The following is a 22,325-nucleotide window of genomic DNA, read 5'->3' as shown; positions in this document are numbered from 1 at the left end:
CATAGGGGAGGGGAATAAGGGGAAAATGGGAGGGAGGGAAGAATGGGAGGATACAAGGGATGGGATAACCATTGAGATGTAACAAGAATAAATTAATAAAGGAGGAAAAAAATCCCAGCAGTACATTAACCATATATGATGGTACAGCCTGCAGTTCCAGCACTTGGGAGGCAGAGGCGGGTGCATCGGACGTTCAAGGCTAAAGCTGTCTTCAGCTATGTAGAGTCTTTGAGGCCTGTTTGGGCTACCAGAGACCCTCTGTCACAAAACAGACTGGCTCTTATAAATTAAGCAAAGTTGCAGCATACATAGTCAATTGCCTCAGTTGAGGCTTATATTGCTGCAACAAATACCATGATCAAAAAGCAAGTTGTGGAGGAAAGGATTTATTTACCTTACACTTCCATTTATCACCATTCATCAACAAAGGAAATCAGGACAGGAACTCAAACAGGGAAGGAACTGGAAGGTAGGAGCTGATGCAGAGACCATGGAGGGGTGCTGCTTATTGGTTTACTCCTCATGGCTTGCTCAGCCTGCTTTCTTATAGAACCCAGGACCATCAGCACCGCCCACAATGGGCTGGGTCCTCCCTCACTGATTACTAATTGAGAAAATACTAGATCTCATGGAGGCGGTTCCTCAACTGAGGCTCCTTCCTCTCTGATGACTCTAGCTTATGTCAAGTTGACCTCAAACCAGCCACTATACAAATATACACAATGACATTACATTTACACAGTAACAATGAAAAATTAATGAAATTGTATTTATGGTGCAATGAAAATAGTAAAGTACCTAGATTAGTCCTAATCAAAGTACTGAAGGAAAACTAAATTTTCTAAAAGAAATGAAAGTTACACACCAATGGGATTTTTCATGTTCATAGATTAAAAGTTAACATATTTTAACGTTTCTTAGTTTTGTCAAGTTATTCATTAGTGCGTATTAATTTTACAGCAATGGGGTTTATTTATGTTGCATAAATAATAATAATTTGATCAATTTGATAATAAATTTGATCAAATTGACATTTTCCCCCTGTCTCCTTTCTCGTTCCAAATATCTCCCTTCTCCTTACAAATAAAAAACAGTTAGCAAGTTCAATATAATTTCAACAGAAATTGAAACAGAAACAGACATTCACACACAAACAGAAAACTATCATTCTAAATCACATGTGGAAATTCCAGGGACCTGAAATAGCTAAGAGAGAGGGGAAGGGGAACAAAACTGGAGTAATCGCCTTTTCTGAGTTCAAAATGTATAACAAAACTATAGTAATCAAAATAGTATTAAATCAGGCATGGCAGCTATACCAAGAGCCCCTCTCCCAGTAATTTGGAGGCCCAGGTGAGAGGATCATAACTTCAAGGCTTGAAAGACCCTGTCTCCAAAATCTAAGGATTAGAAATGTAATTGAACAACGTGTTTGTTTAGCGTGTGCAAGGCCCAAGGTCATTCCCCAATGTAAGGCCCCGAGTTCATTCCCCAGAACCAGGAAAACAAACACAGTATGGTACTAGCTTGAAGACAGACATTCAGAGTAAGGAAACAGGTCAGAAGGTTTAATTGCATCATGGTTAAACATATCAGTTAGTGCTGTGCATGCATGCATAGGTATGGGATGATCCACTGGACCACAGGGAACCTATCAGCAGACACATCTTCAAAAAAGGTGATTCTCCCTTGCCTAGTAACTATCCACTGCCAATATCTTCTCAGTAAGGGGTGGGGCTTGGAGATTATATATCCTGTCTATGCGCTTTGGGCTTTGGGCTGCCTCAATGATCTTATCCAGTGCTTGACCCTGCATGCTGTATTACTGACCTGCCAAGCTATGCCTTCTAGTGCAATAGAAGCAGTCCTCTATTGGAGTAAATAACTGATTCGACTTGCATTTTCTGACTGTCCCACAGGAGGGAGTTTTATGCCTTGTATTGTAATACTGGTCAAAAGCCCATGGCCAGGGAAGTCATAGGCCCTAAGATAGAATCTGCTATAGTTATTTTGTTAGTTTTTTATGATGTCAAATTACTTTCTAAATATTTGTGTTTACACCCATAGACTTGGGATGCTCTCAAGTTATGTTACAGAAGCTTCTTTTTGTGGCAGACATCAGTCAGTGCGAAGACATATTGATCAAAGTTCTGAGAATAAGAGACTGAGTGCTCAGTCTTAAAAACACAACGTCTATATTAACCCCAGTACCACCGAGGCTCAGAACTGATCGTGGAAGAGGAGGTGGAAAGCATGGAAGAGCTGAAGGAAGTGGAGGAATGCTTTGACATGCTGCCTTCTGGACATGACCCAGCTGTCCCATTCATCACCTCACAACAGCTGTGCTTAACTCTCCAAGATCAAGCCGGCTAGTCCTTCAATTTTAAGAAAGAAGAAAATCATGCTGCTTGACAATATGGATGAACGTAGAGGTTTATTATGCTAAATGAGAAAATGAACTACAGAAAGATTAATAGTGTAAAATACAACTTATATGACGTACTTAGAATAGTAAAATTCATAGATACAATAAGAACAATGGTGGTTATTATGGATTGGACAAAAGAAAATGAGCTACTTATTAAACATAGCGATTCAATGTTATGAAATGAACATGCTGTGGAGGTGGAGGGAACAATGTGGTTACTCAATTGTACAATTAATACGGCACAGACGATAAATTTTATGTTACATGTATTTTGTCACAATAGAAATTCCCAAAATGGGTAAAGGAAAACCATACCATCATATCTGTAGACACACACAAAAAAAGGGGGATTAGCAAAAACACAATATGCACTATAATAAAATCTCTTGGCAAACTAGAAATTTCCTCTATAGAGTAAAGACCATCTACATAAATTCCTATAATTAAGATCCTGAAGGACTTCCCTTTTACATCAACAGCATGGAAAAGTACCTAATATTATTATTCTTGCTCAGCTTACTGCTTGAAATTCTAAGTTATTCATATGCATACATACTAGAAATGAGGAAATAAAACTATCCCTATTTGCAGATGATCTGATTGTCTGTGGAGAAAAATTCCAAAAGTTCTGCAAAAATATCCCGAAAAACTAGTGTGATTTTAGCAATTTCACGGTGTTAGATCAGGACCTCTCCTGTTTTCGGGAGACTCGCAGGCTCAGCCCCATCCACTTGCACTCAGTCCTCTCTTCCCCAGATGTTCCCACGGGAAGGTTACAGGCAGGAGCAACTCTGTATAACTTCTCCGGTACAGCCGTACTCCCTTCCTTTCTCCTTTCACTGATATCAAAGAGCTATCTTCTGCCTCCCTTCTGGGACAGGACATTTCCAGATAGCAAACCCCAAATGGAGGAGGGCTGCAAGCATGACTATCTCATCACATAGTAGCTAGGCCCATTGTTCTTCCGGATGGCCCTATCTCCAGGAAGGCCCTTGGAAAATATACACGCCTGCTTCAGCCAGAAATACAAGAAACATAATATCGCTAAGTCTGATTTGGTGAGGGCAGCTAACCTTGGACCCATTTTCTAGGGCACAATGCCTCCTTCTGACATATTTTTCTCACAAGGGACCTTAACAGAAGTGCTTTTGCTCTGTATGTTAAAGCGTTTCTGTCAGCCAGCTCTGGCCCCCTACTTTTGAAGGCGGCCCGAACTCTGCTCTTTTCTTGTACCCTGTTCCTCCCTGAATCCTAACAGTTTGGTACCCAAAACCCAGGATAGACATATCATCGAGATGGCCCTTTGGAGTTTCTCCATCCCTGATACTTCTCTCTCCATCTCTAACACCACACCTTTGTTCTCCAACACAGGACATTAGTCCCTCTCTGACATTGGATTTTTGTTCTTTCATGTATCTCCTGAGTCTTCTGCCAGATCCCCAAATCCTAGCATCAGGTCAGGGACTCTCTGGCCTTGGATCTATCCCCCCGGTCAAATCTGTTAAGTCCAGGGACACCTGCCATCAGCCTTGGTTCGACCTGAGCTGAGCTGAGCTGAGCTGACCATACTTCTGAAGCAAAACTGAGGAACACAGGGATGTTTATCTTCCTCGCTCTTTCTCTGGACCTGCTTGATTCACTAGGCCTCATAATGGGTAACACTCAAACTTACTCATGGACTCACACCGTCTCCTCCTAATCCTCCCCAGAAATTAAGGAGAAAAAAAAAACCTCCCAAAACTAGAGGAACCCTCAATACTTTTAGAAAACTTTATTAAATCAATCTCTAAGGTTTTTAATAATAGAGACTACAAAAATGGAAAAGAGATCAGGCCAAATACCAATTAATTGCAACCACATTTCAGGACAGCTGAAGAAAACATCTCTCTCCTAATAGAATTCCACTAGGGTCTTGCTTCAAGTGTGGCCAAGAGCAACACTTGACCAGAGCTTCCTCAAATCCATAAGCTCCACCGGAACCCTGTCCAATATGTAAGGTTAAGGGACCTTAGGCCTCTGGCTATACTCAAGCCCTTGGATGGGAGCCAGCTATTCTTAACTTTGAGTTGTTTTTTTTCGATTCCTGACCCCTTAGGATTCTGCACTGAAGATGCTATCTACGTCCAGAAGCTCCTATTGCCATCACTAATGCAAAATTCACTGTAAACATCACTGTTGCATTTCTTTCCTTTTAAAGCACGAAACAGCCCACTTTTGCTTTAAATGAATACTCAGGACCAACGTTCCAATCTTCTACCTCTATTATTGGGCTTGAGGGCCTTATCTTCAAAACTTGTTAAAATACGTCACTGTCCTATTGTTTCCTATTGTTTTTAGAAACACTAACCTCTACTTACTCCTTCTTCATTATCTCCCTCCTGCCTGATTCCACTTACGGGATGAGGCATTCTTTCTAAACTCCATATCACCACTTCTGTATACCGCCTCACAGTGCAGATATGGCCTCTCCTTCTCATTGGCCTGGTAGCCTCACCAGCCCTCTCACATGCCAGACCCTTTAACAATCCAACTCTGGGATACTAAGTATCTCTTGATAGTCGTGTACCACTCCCCTATTTTATCCCAGAAGACCTAGCGTTCTTCCCCAAATGGCCCTCTCCCTGTCAGGATGTTACAGGTTGTCCAACCAATCAACATGCTCCTCAATCCTATCCTTCCCAGGCCAGCCAGCTCCCCCCTATAGCATGCCCATCTTAGCTAAAAACCAAAGAAACAAAAAACCTGATAGCTGATACTGCTTACTTTAGCACCTCAGGACCATTAATGAAGCAATTTTAGGGGCTGAAGAGATAGTTCAGCAGTTAAGAGCACTGGCTGCTTTTCTAGAGGACCAGGGTTCAATTTCCAGCAACCGAATGGCGACTCACAACTGTTGGTAACTCGAGTTCCAGGAGATCTAGCATCTTTATATCTTCTAGTGTATCCAGGAGACTTAAAAGCCCTAAACCTCAAACACTTGCAGCTTCTGTGGTCCAGATCCTTCCTGGTTCTTCTCATTATCCACACTGCTGGTAACCTGCTGGTTCTGAGCTCTTGGATTTATCTGTATAGGTTAAAGCCTGCTCATATATTACAAGGACACCCCACCCCCCAATGCTTAAACCAGATACTGGCTCAATTCTTGATCATCCCAGAGGACAGGTCTTAGAGAGTCACCCTTTGAGCAATTCTATTCATTCTTGTGACCTCCCAGAGGACCTCAAAGCCATATTTAAAAAAACAACCAGATAAGAGCACTTCCTTGTGTATCCCCTGACTTCTGATATGGCTGTATTTCAAGGCGAAAGACTTCCTTTAGATAATTTCTGAATTCTCTTCTGCAACAAACCTCAGACACTGTAATTCATGAACTACTGAATTTCATAAATGACATATAAAGGAGGACCTCACAGATTTCACATAACTCATAGTTGGGTTCTTTATTTATTTTTCTTCTATTTTATTCTACTACCTGATTCCCCCTCTCAGTTCCAGTTTCCCTATTCAGCCCCAGTGAAAGAAGTTCTTAGTCTCCAACCCTCCAGAGAACATTTTAGATTTCATCAATACTTAATAACCCCAACACCCCTTTGGCAATGCCTGATGGTTGGCTTTTTCTTTCCTCTCGACACACACTGAAATCCCTCCATCTCTGCTGGCTTGGGCAAATACAGATGTGGTTCTCAATGACCGAAGGTTTCCAGTGCCCTTAATTAGTCACACATGCGAACCGATAATCCCTCTGCTTCTGGCTTTGGGGATACCCGCAGGCATCAGCACAGGAATAGGAGGCTTAGCTGCATCTTTAACATGCTGCCATGTCTATCTCAGGTTATACAAGAAAGTCTTGATCATATTGCTCAAAGCCTGATAAGAATCTGGGATTAGGTAGACTCAATGGCAGTGCTTATGATCCAAAATAGGAGAGGCCTTCTATCCTGACTGGAGAAAAGGAAGAACTTTGTCTCTTTTGGCGGGGGGGGGGGGGGGGGGCAGGGGGGCAGGGAGAATGCTGCTTTTCTAAAAGTAAATCAGTTCTAGCCAGAGATGCAGCAAAAATGTTAGCCAACTTTGCTTCAGAAGTCAGAGGAAGGCAGCAAAGTGATGGGCCAAATGATTTTGGAACTTATCTTGAACTTTATGGCTTAACCATGCTGATTCTTATTTCCATAGACACCTCTACAGTCTGTGTGTTGACCCCATACATTCACACCGATGTCCCACACTCTGCAGGAGCTCATGTGCACAACTCTCCCAGTGTATGAACTCAGATACCAGCCTCTGACTCTAAGGCTGTCTTCTGACTACTCATCACCAAATTCAGGGAAGGGGAACTCTTAAATGAGGAATGCCTTAATCCAGAGCAAAGAAGCCAGACAGAATTTGATGCTCATTAATCCTTAGACCCCCTGATTCTTTTTTCTATAAAATCATCTCTCAGTCTTGTTTTTGTTTTATAAACAAAAAGGTTAGAAATGCTAGATAAAAAATCCTCTAGCACATTATGAAAGGCAGATTTGGGCCCAGGGATCCCACTCAAACTAAGGCACCAGCCAAGGACAATACAGGCGGTAAACTTTAAATCCCTATCCAGATCTAGCCAATGGTCAGAACAGTCTCCACAGTAGAGTGGAGAGTGGGATATGATTTTCTCACGTACTCTGGTGCCTCACATTTGACCATGTCCCCTGGATGGGGAGGCCTGGTGGCACTCAGAGGAAGGACAGCAGGTTACCAAGAAGAGACTTGATACCCTATGAGCATATACAGGGGGAGGTAATCCCCCTCAGGAACAGTCATAGGGAAAGGGAATAAGGGGAAAATGGGAGGGAGGGAGGAATGGGAGGATACAAGGGATGGGATAACCATTGAGATGTAACAAGAATAAATTAATAAAAAAAATAAAACAGAATTTGATGAGGAATAAAAAAATCCTCTAGCTACTATGAGGTGCCTCACAGACTTGGCCTCTGTCTCTGTCTCTGTCTCTGTCTCTGTCTCTGTCTCTGTCTCTGTCTCTGTCTGTCTGTCTGTCTGTCTGTCTGTCTGTCTCTCTCTCTCTCTCTCTCTCTCTCTCTCTCTCTTTCTCTTTCTCCCCCCCCTCCAGGTGCTGCCAAGCAGGCTACCACAACCCTCTTGCAGTCTTTATTTCTCCCTTCACAGTTCTCACAAGAGCTCAGTGTTCCACCTTCCTCCTCCTCCCGTGACTGGGCATTTCCAGATAACAAACCCAAAGTGAAGGAGGGATGTGAACAGAGATGTTTCATTGACTACTAAGTAGGCTCATTGTCCTTCCATGCGCTCCTTATCTAGGGATGCCCTTGGGACTTTTTACATACGCATTTTAGTCAGATATATGAAAACCACAATGTTTCTAACTTGGTAAGATCAGTCAGCCTTGGGCCCATTTCCTTGGGCCCATCCTACCTACTTTCTCATGAAGAACCTTGAAAGAACTAATCCTGCTCTCTCCGAGCAGGCTGAAGCTCTTCCTTCACTCTCACAGCTCCATCTGGTTCTCTAACAATTCTTTACCTAAAGATCGACTTAGCATTTCTTTCTCAGACTCCATTCCTCCCCAGTGCCTAACAGGAGAAACAGATTTTATGTACAAAAATCAACCACTTGACTAACTCATCTGTAGAAATGAAAAATAAAAACACAATATCATTTTCAGTTGAAACTAACAAATCATGTATATGTATATGACAAAAAATGTTGAAGAAAGATGTCTGAGAAGATCCAAATGAATGCACAGAATTACAGGAGGAACATTGTAAAGCTATACACACCCTCAGATGATTTATGGGTGTAATGCATCTTACATCTAAATCTAAGCTTTTTGTGGACTGACTCAAATTTAAATTCATATGAGTATGCTGGTTTACATCCTTACCAGTATTGTACAAAGGTTGCCTTATTCTCCACATCTTCATTAGCACTAATTAGCACAGTCATTTGTGCAAATGTGCCTGTGATTTTAGTCTACATTTCTTTGATAATTAGTGACAATGGACTTTCCACACTCACACACACACTCATATATAGTGACTTCTTGATAGTTTCATATATACAAATGATGCATTTTCATCATATTCACCCCTATTCATCTCCCAACTCCTCTCAGATCTACTTGCCTTATACCTCCCATCTTCATGTCCTCATTTCTTTTTCTCTTATTTTTCAAGACAAGGTCTCACTATGTAACTCTAGCTGTCCAGGATATCACTCTGTAGGCTAGGGTGGCCTTGAATTCACAGAGATCTGCCTGCCCTTGTCTCCCAAGTTCTGGGATAAAAGGTGTGTGCATCACTACATCCCACTAAATTCTCATTTCTTTAAAATTATCCCACCAATTCACATTTGCACTGCTCTTAGCCTCATGGGCGTGGGATCACCAACTGGAGCATGGTCAACCTACCAGGTCACCACATCATTAAAGAAAACAGACTCTCCCTCTCCTGGCAGCCATCAGCTGTCAATAGCTTCTCAGCTAGGGCTAGGAGCCCATGAGCTCCTTTCCACTACATTCTAGAATACTAATTGGGTTGGTCTTGTTGCAGGCAACCACAGTTGCTGTGAGTTTATAGGTGTAGCGGTCCTGTGATGTCTAGAAGACATTGTTCTTTCCTGATTTCTGGCTCTTACAATCTTTCTGTTTCCATTCTTTTGCATTTTTCATGATCCTTGGGTGGACAGGGGTGACATGGATGCCTTTTCTATGTTGAGCACCCCATGGAGACTTATGCACTCTGGTAATATAACTTTACAATGGTGTTTCAATAAAGCTAGAAAGAAAACAGAATGGTAAAATCTCAAGTACATAGATCTGATACAAAATAATGCTTAATGGAGGTTGGGAATGTTATCTGCTTTGGGGTGGATAAAAGGAGATTGGATTTGATCAGTGATCCATATGTGGAAATATCACACCAAACCCTGTTAGTATGTACATTTGGTACACATTAATACAAACTTTAAAATAATACAAATAAAAAGGGGTTATTTGATATCCAAATTATAAAACACATGCTAAATTGTCCTTTCAGATGACTGTTTCTTTATCCTTTATGGCTGTTTATTTTCACTTTTAAATTTGTTTTTGAGAATTTCATACAGGAGAACCATATTTCAGATTTGGTGTTGTGACAGAGACAGAGATAGTTCAGGCCGGACCCCATACTGAGAGATTATCTTAGTGCTTCCCTATTCTCACCCCTTCTGTAGCTGTCTTACCATGAGGACATCCAAGCAGCCATCCAGAGAACTCCTCCCAGCGGTTTTCCTGACATACAGTTTCCCTATAGGTATCTTATCCTGGAGGTACACTTTCCAGGCGTGGTCTTAGGACTTCAACTCAATAGCAAAGACAGCTTGGACCTATAGGAGAGTAGGCAGAAACTTAGTTTTCCCCAATGGCTTTATTTCCTCATTGACTTTTACAGATGGAAAATGAGGACTCAGAGAAGGGGAGATACCTGCTCAAAGTCACATCAGTGGAAAAGGTGGGATTAGTATCAATGACTCTCTTTTTATTGTACTTATAAAGAAAATAAATCCATCAGGAAGCTGTCAGAGGCTCACAAAACTGGAGGAAGAATGGAGAAGGAAAACAAAACACAAAGGGGAACAGTCTGATGAAGACAAGGCTCTAGGGGGAAAAAATCACACAAATTATGTTTTTGTTCTTTGGCCAATCATTTAAGACTCAAAGGCCAAGGAAATATATGGTTATGTCATTTTACAAAGACTACATACTAGTTTTCTATTAATGCATAACATATGATCTCAGACTAAGTAGCTAAAACAACATCTAGTCCTTATTGCCTAGTTATTTGTAGGTCAGAAGTTCAGGAATGGTTTGGCTGGCTGCTTTGTTCAGGCAAGACTAAAATCAAGATGCTGGTAGAGCCACTGGGTAAGAAAGCAATTCCAGTTTCACTTAATTTTTTGCATAATTCCTGACCCTGCTACTATAGATAAGATACATATTTTTGTTTGTTTGTTTTATTTTTTCATGGTTACCAGTTGGATAGTTCTTTGAGCTCACAGACTTACCCACATCTTTTGAAAGACTATGCAGCTCTTTCATCTTCAAATCTAGGAATGTAGAATTTCTGTGCATCAAATCTTTCTCATTTTACAAATTTTTCAAAATTTTCTTTCTAACAGCAACAGTCCCTTCTGGTGCCCTAGCCTGCCTAGGACACACACACTCTCTCTCACACACTCTCTCTCACACACTCTCTCTCACACACTCTCTCTCACACACTCTCTGAGTAGGTCTGCTTAGGATTCTCTGTCTCTCTGTCTCGCTCTATCTCTTCTCATACCCCCCCCCGTGTGTCTCTGTGTGTGTGTGTGTGTGTGTGTGTGTGTGTGTGTGTGTGTGTACCTGCACGCATGTGCATGTGCTAGCATGCATGTCTCTGTCTCCCTCTGACACACAATGAGCTTTAAAACTATTTTTGAGAATAAATTACAATCAAATCCTGTTACAACAAACATAAAAGTAAGACCATCAACACTGAAGGCCTTATTCATGTAATGCCAGCTGTACAAGTTGCACTAGAATTTTGTGAACAGAGAAAGAATCAGATCCAGTCTGGGGTGTGAACAGACAGGATGTCATACTGAAGCCTGTGATAGGATGCAGTCCACATGGATGGAGCTAACGGGGCTACCAGCAAACACTGCTTACTCTGCCAGCTCCAGGCCCCAGTGACACACTTTCAAACTTCTTTGTCAGGCTCCTTCGAACTTCCCGGTAGCCTCCACATCTGTGGTCCAGGGCCCACCCTTCCTTCCTTTCTTTTTCTTTTTTTCTTTTTCTTTTTGCTTTGTCAAGACAAGGTTTCTCTGTATAGCACTGGCTGTCCTGGATTTGATTTGTAGACCAGGCTGGCCTCGAACTTACAAAGATCCACCTGCTTCTGCCTCCCAAGTGCTGGGATTAAAGGCGTGTGCCACCACCCACTGCATCCAGCTTTTTATGGGGTGGGGTAGGGAGGCCAATGCAGTGCTGAGGGGGGCAGCTTTGTGTGTAGCGTAGGTGTTTCAGACCATGAACTTATCTGAGCTCCATGGACAGGACCGGGTTTTCTCAACTCAGTTTGAGCACTGAGACTTTATGTGCTCTGTGCCCCATGTCCAAACACAGGCCTCTGGTGCTTCCTCACTGGGGATGGTCTGTTCTGAAATGGAGAGTGTCCTTTGAAGTCAAATCTCTTGGCCTACAGAGGCAGACATAAAGAGCTAGCGACATCTTCTGCAGACAGCATGGGCAGCTCCTGGGAAGATCAACATGGCCACTTCCATTGGCATTTGCAGCTTTGATGCTGAAGGGGACAGATCTGCAGATGCAATCTTTCACCCCTACCTAGGACCTTTTCATTTAGCATGTCTGGAGGAGCCGCAGCCCTCTGACTGTGAAAAATGTAATGACATATTGGAAAAATAATGGTTTGTTTTTATTTTATGTGCGGTGGTGTTTCGCCTGCATGTGTGGCTGAGTGAGGGGCTCAGGTCAACCGGAAGTGGAGTTCCAGACTGCTGTGAGCTGCCCTGTGGGTGCTGGGAGTTGAATTGGGCCATCTGGAAGAAGACGGTACTCTTAGCCACTAAGCCATCTCTCAAGCTCCTACCCTTGTTCAATTTTACGTACATTAGATCACAGTCTTGGACATAAAAATTTGGGGGGATTTTATTTCTTTCCCCATGTGTACAAATGAGCCACTGAAGCTGAGTGTACAGGCAGGAGAAGGAACAGCTGGATGACTTTACTGCAGGGCTTTGGGCCTGGATTCCTTCCCACAGACCCTACAGGTCGTCTGAGCTCTCGTCCCTTCGGGGCAGATATAATCTGGAAAGCACGGGTCTGGGCTGTGGGTAGTGACGGAGTGGTTGCAGTAATACTTCAGAGAAGGCCTGCGCTCATCCTGGGGGTTTATGGGCTGTTCTTTTTCTAAAGCCGTGAAGCAACGTCTCCTTGAATGTGGAGGCCATGGAACACACACTGGGACAGGGCCTGAGGGAGGTGGGGTGCTCTGTGCCCGAACTGGCTGTTAAGGACGTGCATGCTTGAGAGCACTTTCCCACAACGAAAGGCTATCCCCGGTGGCAGCCATCCCAGGTGTTTCCCATCAACCAGCACGCAGAAATTGTAAGAACCACAGCCCAGACCCATAGATTCTCCTGGCTGTGACAATCCTTGCGGAACAGGTCTCAGGCAGATTCGCGCATGCCTGAAAAGGGGACCAGGACCAGCAAGGCAGTGCAGGCATGGGGCCTTAGGAAGCCTGGAACACTGTCCCTGGCCATTATTGAGACCTTCTCAAATTGTTTTTTTTCTTTCTTTTTTTAATTAATTTATTCTTGTTACATCTCAATGGTTATCCCATCCCTTGTATCCTCCCATTCTTCCCTCTCCCCCATTTTCCCCTTATTCCCCTCCCCTATGACTGTTCCTGAGGGAGATTTCCTCCCCCTGTATATGCTCAGAGGGTATCAAGTCTCTTCTTGGTTCTCAAATTGTTTTTGCTCTTTTTTCCTACCACCCCAAATTTCTGATTCTGCCCTGTTCACCTGCCCAAATATCATAGTTTTAAAGTAAGTTATGGTCGAGGCCTAACTTCATTTCCGGAGAGAAAACCTCAGTAACTGCAGCAGTTCTGGGTCCAGGTCATAGCCAAAGGCTATCTAGCTCTGCTTAGCGCAGTTTTACTGCCTTAATTCCTGTTTTCTAAGCAACGAAGACTCCTCTTTCTCCCTGCAAGAGAGACTATTTTTTTTTAATTTTTAATTTTTATTTATTTATTCACTTTACATCCCAATCATAGCCCCCTTTCTCCTTTCCTCCTAGTCCCACCCTCCTTCCCTCTCCCCCATCCCCTTCCCCTACTCCTCATAAAAGGGAGGCCCCCTTCCTATCCACCTCAGCTCAGCAACTTTTCCCCCTGTAGCTTGGAGGGGTAGCCCCACCAGATGGAAGTGATCAAAAAGCAGGCGGCAGCCAAACACTGGGCTCAGTGTAGGGAGTCCTGTGGAAGAGTGGGGGAATAGAAGGACCTGGCGGTGACAGGAGCTGCACAAGGAGACCAACAGAGCCAACTAACCAGGGCTCAGTGGGGCTTGCTGAGACTGAAGCGCCAAGGGCCATGCATGGAGTGGACCTAGGCCCCCTACACAGCTGCGGGCTTCATGTGAGCCCTCTAGTAAGGTGAGCGGGGCCTGTCTCTGAGACTATTTCTTAGAAATATTTTTTGAAATTATAATTACATTATTTTCCCACCCCCTTTCCTTCCCCCCATATACCTTACCATGGTTTTTTTTTTTTTTCAAATTCAAGGCCTCTTTTTTTCGTTAATCATTGTTACCACTTTTGAGGCCTCTTTCATAAACCCTGTATCTGTGATAATGTTCTGCGGTCCTGTGTCAACAGGGGATCATGAAGGCTTCTGGAGGGCCAGGCTGCTTTTCCAGAGACTGTAAAGAGATGATTTATTAGCTCCGCCCTCTACTGGCCAATGCAGCTGTGGGTATTCTTCCTTACTTTATTTATTGTATTTAGTGAATAACTATCACACCAGTCCTTAGATCTCACTGACAATTGTGTTCATTCACCCCTCCTTTGGTTCCCAAACCATTAGTTGGATCGACCCACATTTCCATCTATTGATCTGCCCTTCAGCCTAGAGCCAATGAATATGTTGATCTCTCTCTGGATATGCATACAAAAAAGAAGAGGAGTACATTTAATTCACTTTGCAATTTCAACATTTATTTCTGATACCAAAACTTGACAACACACAAGGGAAAAAAAAAGTAATAGACAGAATAGCAAATAAATTTATCTTGCATGCCACTCTCAGTCAACAGGATGTGGCTCTCTAGATAGCTGTGTTTTGAAGGAATCTGAGGCTTCAGCCTCACTCAGAGGGAAAACTATTGCAAATGATGAGCAGTATCTGTGAAAATAAGAAAAAGAGAAAATAAGTCAGTAAGCTGTATCAAATAATAAAGAACACAAACACCAATTAGTGCTTCTCTGTACTTCCTTTTTCTCCACCATGGGTTTTATATTACTAGCAGCTTAGGAATGTGGATACAAACCCCACTGACCATACAGTCTCCCCAAGAACCCTATCTGCTTAATTCAAAGTGATTTGCTTACCTGACGATTTACTCAACCCAGAAGAAGCCAATGGCACCGAAGTTGGCGGCGAAGTTGGCAGTGGCAGTACCACTGGGGCCAATGATGGGGCCAGTAAAGGCCTGAGGAAACCTGGAGCGGGCATTCTGGTGGTATCTGGCCCAGAAGGTAAAGGGGATTCTGGACCAAGGATCTCCAAAATCTCCTTCCTCATCCCAGGTCAGCAGCTCAAACTCAATGTCATCCCAGCTCCAGGGGCCAGACACGGCCTCATCTCCAATTCCCATGCGGGTTCTTGCTTCAGCACGGGCCTCTGCCTCCGCTGCAGCAGCATCCAGAGCATCCAAGGCTTCATCAGCAGCTTCCATGAACTGTGCAGTCCAGTCACGAGGGTCTCTCTTCTGAACCTGCAACGAGGAACAGAAAACCAAACCAAACCTTTTCACAGTAGCTAAGATATATAATCAGTGGAAGTGCCCATCAACAGATGACTGGAAAAAGAAAACATTGTTATTATAAATAGTCGAATACTATTTAGCCTTTAAAGTGGAAAATTTTACTATTCATGACCTTATGGGTGAAGCTGAAGGACAATATAGCAAGTCAATATAAAGGGACCAGTACTGTATTTTACTGATTAGCGAACAATCTAAAACTAGACTCATGAGAGTAGATTAGAATGGCGGTTGCCAGGGGGTCTAGTGGGATGAGGAATAGGGACATATTCATTAAAGTGTATGTAATGAGTGAGTTCTAGGTATCTATTATGAAGCAGAATGTCTATAAGTTAATGACTAGTATATATATATGTGTGTGTGTGTGTGTATGTGTGTGTGTGTGTGTAAAATGCTGAGTTGGCTTTTCTTGTGTGTTCCTGGGTGTATGTGTGTGTACATACATGTGCAAGGCCAGAAGTCAGCCTTGTGCGTTGTTCCTCAGGTACCACTCACCTCATTACTTGAGATAGTGTTTCTCAACAAAGAGGCTCAAATGTGAGGCCCTGTGTGGCACTATTTCCACACTCCCCACACTACCACACCTAGCTTTTCACACAGGTTCTGGGGATTTGACCCCCCCCCCCATTAGCCTATCACCAGCTCTGCTGTTACCTCTGCAATGAATCTCAGCACTTTCATCTTGCTGGTCTCATGGTAGGAACGGAGGCCCCAGAGGAACTCATATTCAGGAGGGTTGCTGTTGGGCACTCGTCTGTAGTCCAGGTATCTGAGGGGGAAAAAAAAGCCTGGTTTATGGGCAGTCTGTAAAACTCAAAACAAACCAAAAACCATAATAATTCCAGATTTTGAACTTCTTTGAACAGCAACTCTTTTACTCCAGAATCACCCCTAGACATAGTCAAGGTACCCACCCCTTTAAGAATTGTGTGGGGTCAGAGAAAAGACAATACTCAATTTATCCCTTCTGCTCAAGTTGTTGCTTCAGATTCTTATAATCTTGTCAACAAACCACAGAGAGAGCACATCCATGATTCCAACATGGCTCACCCTTTCCTGAGAATGTGGACTACGAGAATAGTGGACAGGCCTCACTTACAACTGTGCTGCAGACACCTCCTCCCTCAAAGAGTATATTCAGCAAATACTTGTAATTCTGTGAACCTATGCAGATGTGCTGTAGGCATATGCTTGGAAAGCCTTTTCTGACACAGACCAAGCAGCGTCAGAATCAGAAGAATCACTTACTTCTGCTTTACAAACTCGTAAGTAAGAAGTTTTCTCAGATCACCAAGGAGGGGATGTCTGACCCTGATGGTAAAAAAAGAAAACAATGATCAGAGAATCTGCCTGAAGAAAGCAAAGATGGAAGGAGTTCAAGATTGTTTTCCCATCTACCCATGTCGTCATAACCTAGCTATCTCCAAGGCAAACTCCCCTAGGACCACCAAGTTAATGTAATCCTGTAATGTAATCTATCCCCTACTGCCAAAGGATAATTCAAACATACAGGAGATGTAAAGAGCCCCATCATACCCAGGACGTAGTCCCATCTTGCGTAGTGCCTCCCAGAGGACAGCTGCAATGGGAGGCAAGAGGAGACAAAGCACAGAAAGTGAGCATGGGAATCAGGCTAGAGGTAACCCCCAGCTGCAAGTCCAGCCACTTACCCTCACTGGCACGGTTGCCATTCATGAAGATAATGCCCAGAATCACTAAGAGGAGGCCCAGCTTGGGTGTGTCTTTGGTCCTAGAGGAGTATAAAAAGAACACACACACACACACACATACACACATGTATATATATACCCAGCAGCCATTTGCATGAAAATCCCCAGCAAGCTTACCAATTTAGCTTCTCCAGTATTCCTCAGTGGGGATCATTTTGCCCCCACTCTGCCCATGACCTTCTATGTGACTGAGTATCAAAACTCTTAGGGACAAAAGCATCACTGAGAAAGACCATACTCCACCCCCCTTTTCCCATCTTACGTTCCCAGTATGCCAGCCAGGGACTCAGGGGTACTGATGAGAATATACAGATGCTCTTCTTTGTCAATTTCTTTCAGCTGAATTCCAAATTTCTACAGAAGTAAGAAAACAGATTATGAAATTACAGCAGTCAGCACAGCCTACCCCTAGGCAGGCAGTCACCATGCTGTAAGCCTCGCCCTAAACTTCCAGTAGTTATCCCATAGACATGAGACTTTTCACGTCATTCAAGCTTCTGGGGTTTGTTTGTTTGTTTACCTTCTCCAGGACAAAGCAAGCACGTTCAATGATTTCTGGATAAACGTCAGTGTATTCTCGGATGATATCCCTCAGCATTTCTGTCGGAGAGAAGGGGAAACGCCTGGGCTGAGCTGGAGCACAGAGTAGCAGCCCCTCTGCCAGCCCTGGGCAGGGTAGCTCAGCCAGGGGCCTCAAGAGTAGAATGGGAGGAGCCGGTTCTGAAAGGGAGGGGACAGAATGAAAAAGGCCCTACCTGAGCGCTTGATGGGCACCTTTGTGTAGTCTTTAAGCATCAGGTACTTGACCAACTTATTTGCCTGGGGAGAAAGAAAGAATTACGTTTGCCGGCGACCTGGCTGATTAGAAATGGAAGGACAACAGCAAAGTCAACGGAGAGCTACAGCACTTACTCTTTCCTGAAGAAGGGCCACATCTCGGGGCTGTGGAGGACCCTGGTTCTGCGAGGCACGAGAGTTGGGGGAGGATCTCAGATTAGGTGAGGGTCGTAAGTTCTGCCAGTCAGGTGGGATCGGCCAATCGGCAGGGATCCAGTCAGGTGGAAAAGGCCAGTCACTGGGAAATGACCAGTCAGGGGGCAGTGACCAGTCAGGGGGCAACTGCCAATCTGGAGGACCTTGCCAATCTTGGGGGCTCTGCCAACTGGGGGGAGCCTGCCAACTTTGTGGGGTCTGCCATCCAGGTGAACTCTGCCAGGCCATTGGGTTTGGCCAGACAATTGGACCAGGCCAGACAATGGGGTTTGGCCAGATCACTGGATTCTGCCAGATCACTGGGTTAGGCCAGATCACTGGATTCTGCCATGCAACTGGGTTCTGCCAAGCTGATGGTGTCTGCCTAGCTGGGGGACTCTGACGTGCTGGTGGGGTCTGCCTGGCTGTCTGGTTTTGCCAGCCCGATGGGTTCTGCCAAGCCAGTGGGGTCTGCCACAGCACATTAGGAGGTGCGCCAGGTGGATTCTGAGTGGTCACTGGAACTGGAGCAGATCGCCAGTTCCCTGAAGCCAGCGAGGGTCGCCTTTGATCCCCACTGCTGTTCTCCTCCACGTTCAAATTATTAATCTGCATCATTAGAGAGAAGAAAATTCCAGGGTCACTATGAATCCTGGGAGGGCATGAAGTATCTCTGAATCCTCACCTGTAAGAACAGCCTGACCCCTTGCTAGCCATTGGTCACTTTGAGCTTCATCTCCAAACCAGATCAAGAGAAAAAAAAATGGGGTCCAGGGCTTCACCTCTTTCTGTGTATCTACTGGCACTGCCTGGTATCACCCTGAACTCAAGCCACCTCATTTCTCCCCAACTGCGTTCTCTCTAGCTGCTGAGGTGAATCTTCAAGATCTAATGCTAATTCTGTGCGAGCTTGTCTAGCCTTACGACCTCATACATGGTGTTTACTGTCAATGTAAAAATGCCCTCTACACAGGTGGTGCAAATTATCTGTGTCCTTGTATCAACTCACCATCAATCTGTGGACAATCAGGGGTTAAGATTAAACCTTTACCTCAGCACCCCCTATAACGGAGCCACAATACAGATATATACAGGCCCTTTATTGTATTTGGAGCAAATGAAGCTTAAAGAATGGAATGCACCCAAAGCAAAGTGAAGCTAGCAGGGACCTCACCTTGCGGGTCCTCTTGCCCCGAATTATAGTCCGGGACTCCACATTCTGAGCCTGGGAGCCATCTGCTGATGTCTGTGCTGTTGCACCGTCAGTTTCAGAGATACCTGGGCTGGTCCCTACGTCAGCCATTTTGGCCTGGTTTACATTCTGGGTCTGGGCATCAGCTCCAGGGACCTTAGTGGTGTCATTCCAAGCCTTAGGGGTTGCCTTAGGCTGGTGGTTGCTCATCTCATTGGCACTGGGAGACTGAGAGAAATTGTAGGCTGCACCGGGGCCTGCCTTAGTAGTGGTATTCTGGCCCTTAAAGGCCATTTCAGACTTTTTAGCTGATTTGCCAGTGGCGGCTGCCTGGGAAAAATCAGAGGCAGCATTTGGGCCTTTAGAGGTGGCATTCTGTGACTTAAAGGCCGCCTTAGGCTGGTGCTTGGGCATCTCCTTGGCATTACGTGTCTGAGCAAAATCATGTGGACCCTTTGTGGTGGTATTCTGGGCTTTAAAGCCTGTCTTAGGCCTGGCAGCAGCTGCTGAAACCTCAGTATCAGCTACCCCTTTGGCAGCTGGGGGCTGTGAACTCTGGGGACTAGCATTCTGCCCACTGGCAGCTGCGGTGGCCTGGGTAGTAGGTGGAGCCTCGGAGATCTGGATGGCTTCCATCAAGGTCTGCACAAGCAAGGCGCTGTCTTCTACAGAGGCCTCAGCCTGCAAATACAGGAGGGGGGAAATTCAACCTCTGGGCCTTACAAGCCAGATCAGAAGGAGGGGCACGGCGCAGCAGGGGCTTCACAGTTCTCAGATCTGGGGGGGGGGGCAGAGGAGGGTCAAAGGGAGGCGGGGCGGGAACAAAACTTAATTAAGGGTAGAGGGGGCAGTGCAAGGTGAGGGAAGAGTCAGGAGCGGCAGGAGCTGGTGGGAAACATAGTGCAAGCACTGAACCCCAAGTGGGTTTAGAGGCATAATGGTTAAGCTTGCAGTGGGGGAACTCAAGACCCGAGGAGGAGGGAGCAATTGAGGAGGATAAGCAGAGAGGGTGGAGGGGGAGTCTCGCGGCGTGGAGAAAGGGAGGGTGGAGGCGAGAGGTTGGGGGATGGGGCGACAGACTGCTCTACACGCGTCAGGGTTATGGAAAAAAAAATGGTTCCTTACCCAACCCGCATTCTCTGGGCAGAATGCCCTGACTAACAGGGTCTCCCCTTTCTCTAAGCAGGGACCGATGGCTGAAAAGGGACGCCCCTCCCCCCATTCGATAAACGCTAGAAATTTGAGAGCCAGCGGAGTCTAGGCCGGAAGACCGGCAAAATCAGATCCTGCCGTTTGCGCGGTCAAAGGGGCCTGGGGTGGGGGTGGGGAGTGGGCGTAATCTGTCAGCAGGGAAAATGGAGGAATAGGGGGCGGGGGTTCTCACCTGGAAGCCATGGAGGCCTGCACCGCCGTCCGGTTTCTGAGCCATAGCTCTTGTCTCTCTGGCAAGAGCAGAGCCTAGGGGGGTGTGGGAGAGGAGCTAGGCATTATACTACAGAAGGAAAATACGTAGGGCCGAATTGTGTGTGGTTTGATTCTGGGGGCGGGTAAGGTGCGGGGTACGAAGAGAAACAGGCCTAATCGGAGCGGGAAAAGTAAACGGGCATCCCAATGGACAATCTAAAATGTCCAGAAGCTGACACGGAAAAGCTTTAAATCCGGAGTCTGGAATCAGATAAAAACCCTGAATGCGGTAGTTTCCGGGGGGGGGGGGGGAGGGTGGGCGTTTAGCGGGAGAGATTCGCTTCTGGAAAGTTGAATTAAGGTTTTGAGCCAAGAGGAATCGTATAACGGATCAAGGTCGAGAAATCTGAGGATTCTGTAAAGGAATTAAGGATTCAATGAACGGGGGGGTGCTAAATTAGAAAGGGTCGGGAGCGGGTACGAGTCTGGGATCCGGCAATGAAGGGGGTTTCTGAAGCCAGGGTAAAGGGGTTGGGATAAAGGAATGAGGGGGGCGCCACACCAGGGGCAGATGCCCAGCCTGGGGGCTAACCTCACCTTGCCTCGGACCCCGACCCCAATCCTCTCGCTGCTTCCCTTCTTCACGACTCAGGTTCAGGATGGCTGAGCTCCGCTCCCAGCAGCCGCACTCTCTCCGTGTCCAGGAGAAAATGCCAGCGCGGCAGCACGGGCGACCCCGCCTCTCCGCCTAATATACCACCCACCGCCTCAGGAAGCTTCGCGCATGCGCAAAGGCTAGCTGTCCAAATAAGAGTCCCGCTTGCTTTCCCAACAAAAGCTTCATCCTGGAGACCTTGTCGCGCATGTGCACTTCATGGAGATCCCGCCTCTTTGCCAACACACTATCCCACCGCCAACCAGGTTGACAAGTGTACAAAGGTTCCTCCCCTTCTTCTTACGCACCCACTCCTCCAACAGATGCGCAGCGCCTTTTGGTCCCACCCCCTTGCCTAACATTCCAGCCCCCTACCTTTATCCGCAATGCGTCTATGCTCAGTCCCTCCCTTTTTCCCAAGGCCTCTCGAGCCAGGTCCGCGGCTCCCTCCCACCCCTTGCTTAGGGCCTGGTAGGTAGGAGGCCCCTGCTGGGGGTCTCTTATTTCGAAACAGGCTAGGCCTCTGCTGAGTTCACCCACTTTGCAACGCAGAAACCTTAAAGGCCAGAAAAAAAATACCTTACGGATGTTCATGCATAGCAAGTGTCGGCCAAGGGAATCTATAGATTTCCTCTCACTAGACTCAGAAAATTAGCTTTTCTCTTGCTTTTTAAATTTTTTTTTACATTTTTATTCTTCTTCTTCTTTTTTTTTTTTTGCAGTTTTGCCACGGAAACATTCCGTGAGGGTGGGTCAGAGAGAGGAGCGAAGAGCATAGGGCAGTGGGATCGGTCCTGGAGCTTGTTTTTCTCTCACAGCAGCCCTAGATGATGGATGTCGGTGAACATCCTCATTTTACACACCAGGTAGTTAAAGCATAAACCCACTGCAGGAGCCAGGGCACTGAGCTAGTAACAAACAGAAAAGACAAAATTTGGCACAGCACACTGGTAATCCGAGCACCCTGGAGACCAAGGCCACGAGTTCCAGGCCGACTCTGCCACTCTGAGACTTAAACAAACAAACAACCAAGCACGTGGGGCTTCGGTTTTCCTGACTGCAAAATCTATATTAGTGTTGGTCTGAGAACCGAGGCACTCTTTAATCCTCCATTGGAATGACAAGCTTTCCTCTCCCCAATATCTGTTCCAAGTGAACAAGGCTTGTGTTCTAGGAGGCCTAATATATGTGAGAACCCTTTGGGTTCACTGTGCGCTCCCTCCCATTGCCAGGCACTCCCCAGGAGTGAGATCCCAGGCCTTCTCGGTGCCTGTTGGAGCAGCCACAGCAGTCCGGCATGTCGGCATGTCGGCCTTTATTGAACAATGAAGTTGGGCT

General features: G+C 45.5%; 1 protein-coding gene across 2 annotated transcripts; it reads right to left on the bottom strand.

The window, feature by feature from the left end:
• Positions 1-14,180: 14,180 nt before the first annotated feature.
• Positions 14,181-21,159, bottom strand: LOC311601655 (melanoma-associated antigen D1). 2 transcript variants are annotated; one of them, XM_084789271.1, is made up of 13 exons: positions 20,930-21,158; positions 20,313-20,386; positions 18,911-19,609; positions 17,677-18,345; positions 17,520-17,583; positions 17,285-17,364; positions 17,027-17,118; positions 16,705-16,784; positions 16,571-16,613; positions 16,283-16,345; positions 15,689-15,803; positions 14,601-14,986; positions 14,181-14,394 (listed from the first exon to the last, which is right to left on the bottom strand). In XM_084789271.1, the coding sequence occupies exons 2-12, from the start codon at positions 20,355-20,357 to the stop codon at positions 14,609-14,611; spliced, it is 2,328 nt and encodes a 775-aa protein (XP_084645397.1). In that variant the 5' UTR covers positions 20,358-20,386; positions 20,930-21,158; the 3' UTR covers positions 14,181-14,394; positions 14,601-14,608. The 2 variants fall into 2 exon arrangements, with proteins under 2 accessions (XP_084645397.1, XP_084645398.1); XM_084789272.1 differs by lacking the exon at positions 20,313-20,386 and having other exon boundaries at positions 20,930-21,159.
• Positions 21,160-22,325: the final 1,166 nt, after the last annotated feature.

Source organism: Acomys minous, assembly GCF_964271855.1.
Source record: "Acomys minous genome assembly, chromosome: 7".
Classification (NCBI taxonomy): Eukaryota; Metazoa; Chordata; class Mammalia; order Rodentia; family Muridae; genus Acomys; species Acomys minous.
This window is presented reverse-complemented; position numbering and strand designations above follow the sequence as displayed.

Excerpts from the sequence above, each read along its gene's own strand:
- LOC311601655 (XM_084789271.1), bottom strand. The coding sequence starts at position 20,357 with ATGGCTCAGAAACCGGACGGCGGTGCAGGCCTCCATGGCTTCCAG. Across the intron at positions 18,346-18,910 it reads GGGGCAAGAGGACCCGCAAG|ATTAATAATTTGAACGTGGA; the intron begins GTGAGGTCCCTG and ends CTAATGATGCAG. Across the intron at positions 17,119-17,284 it reads CTTGCTTTGTCCTGGAGAAG|AAATTTGGAATTCAGCTGAA; the intron begins GTAAACAAACAA and ends TTACTTCTGTAG.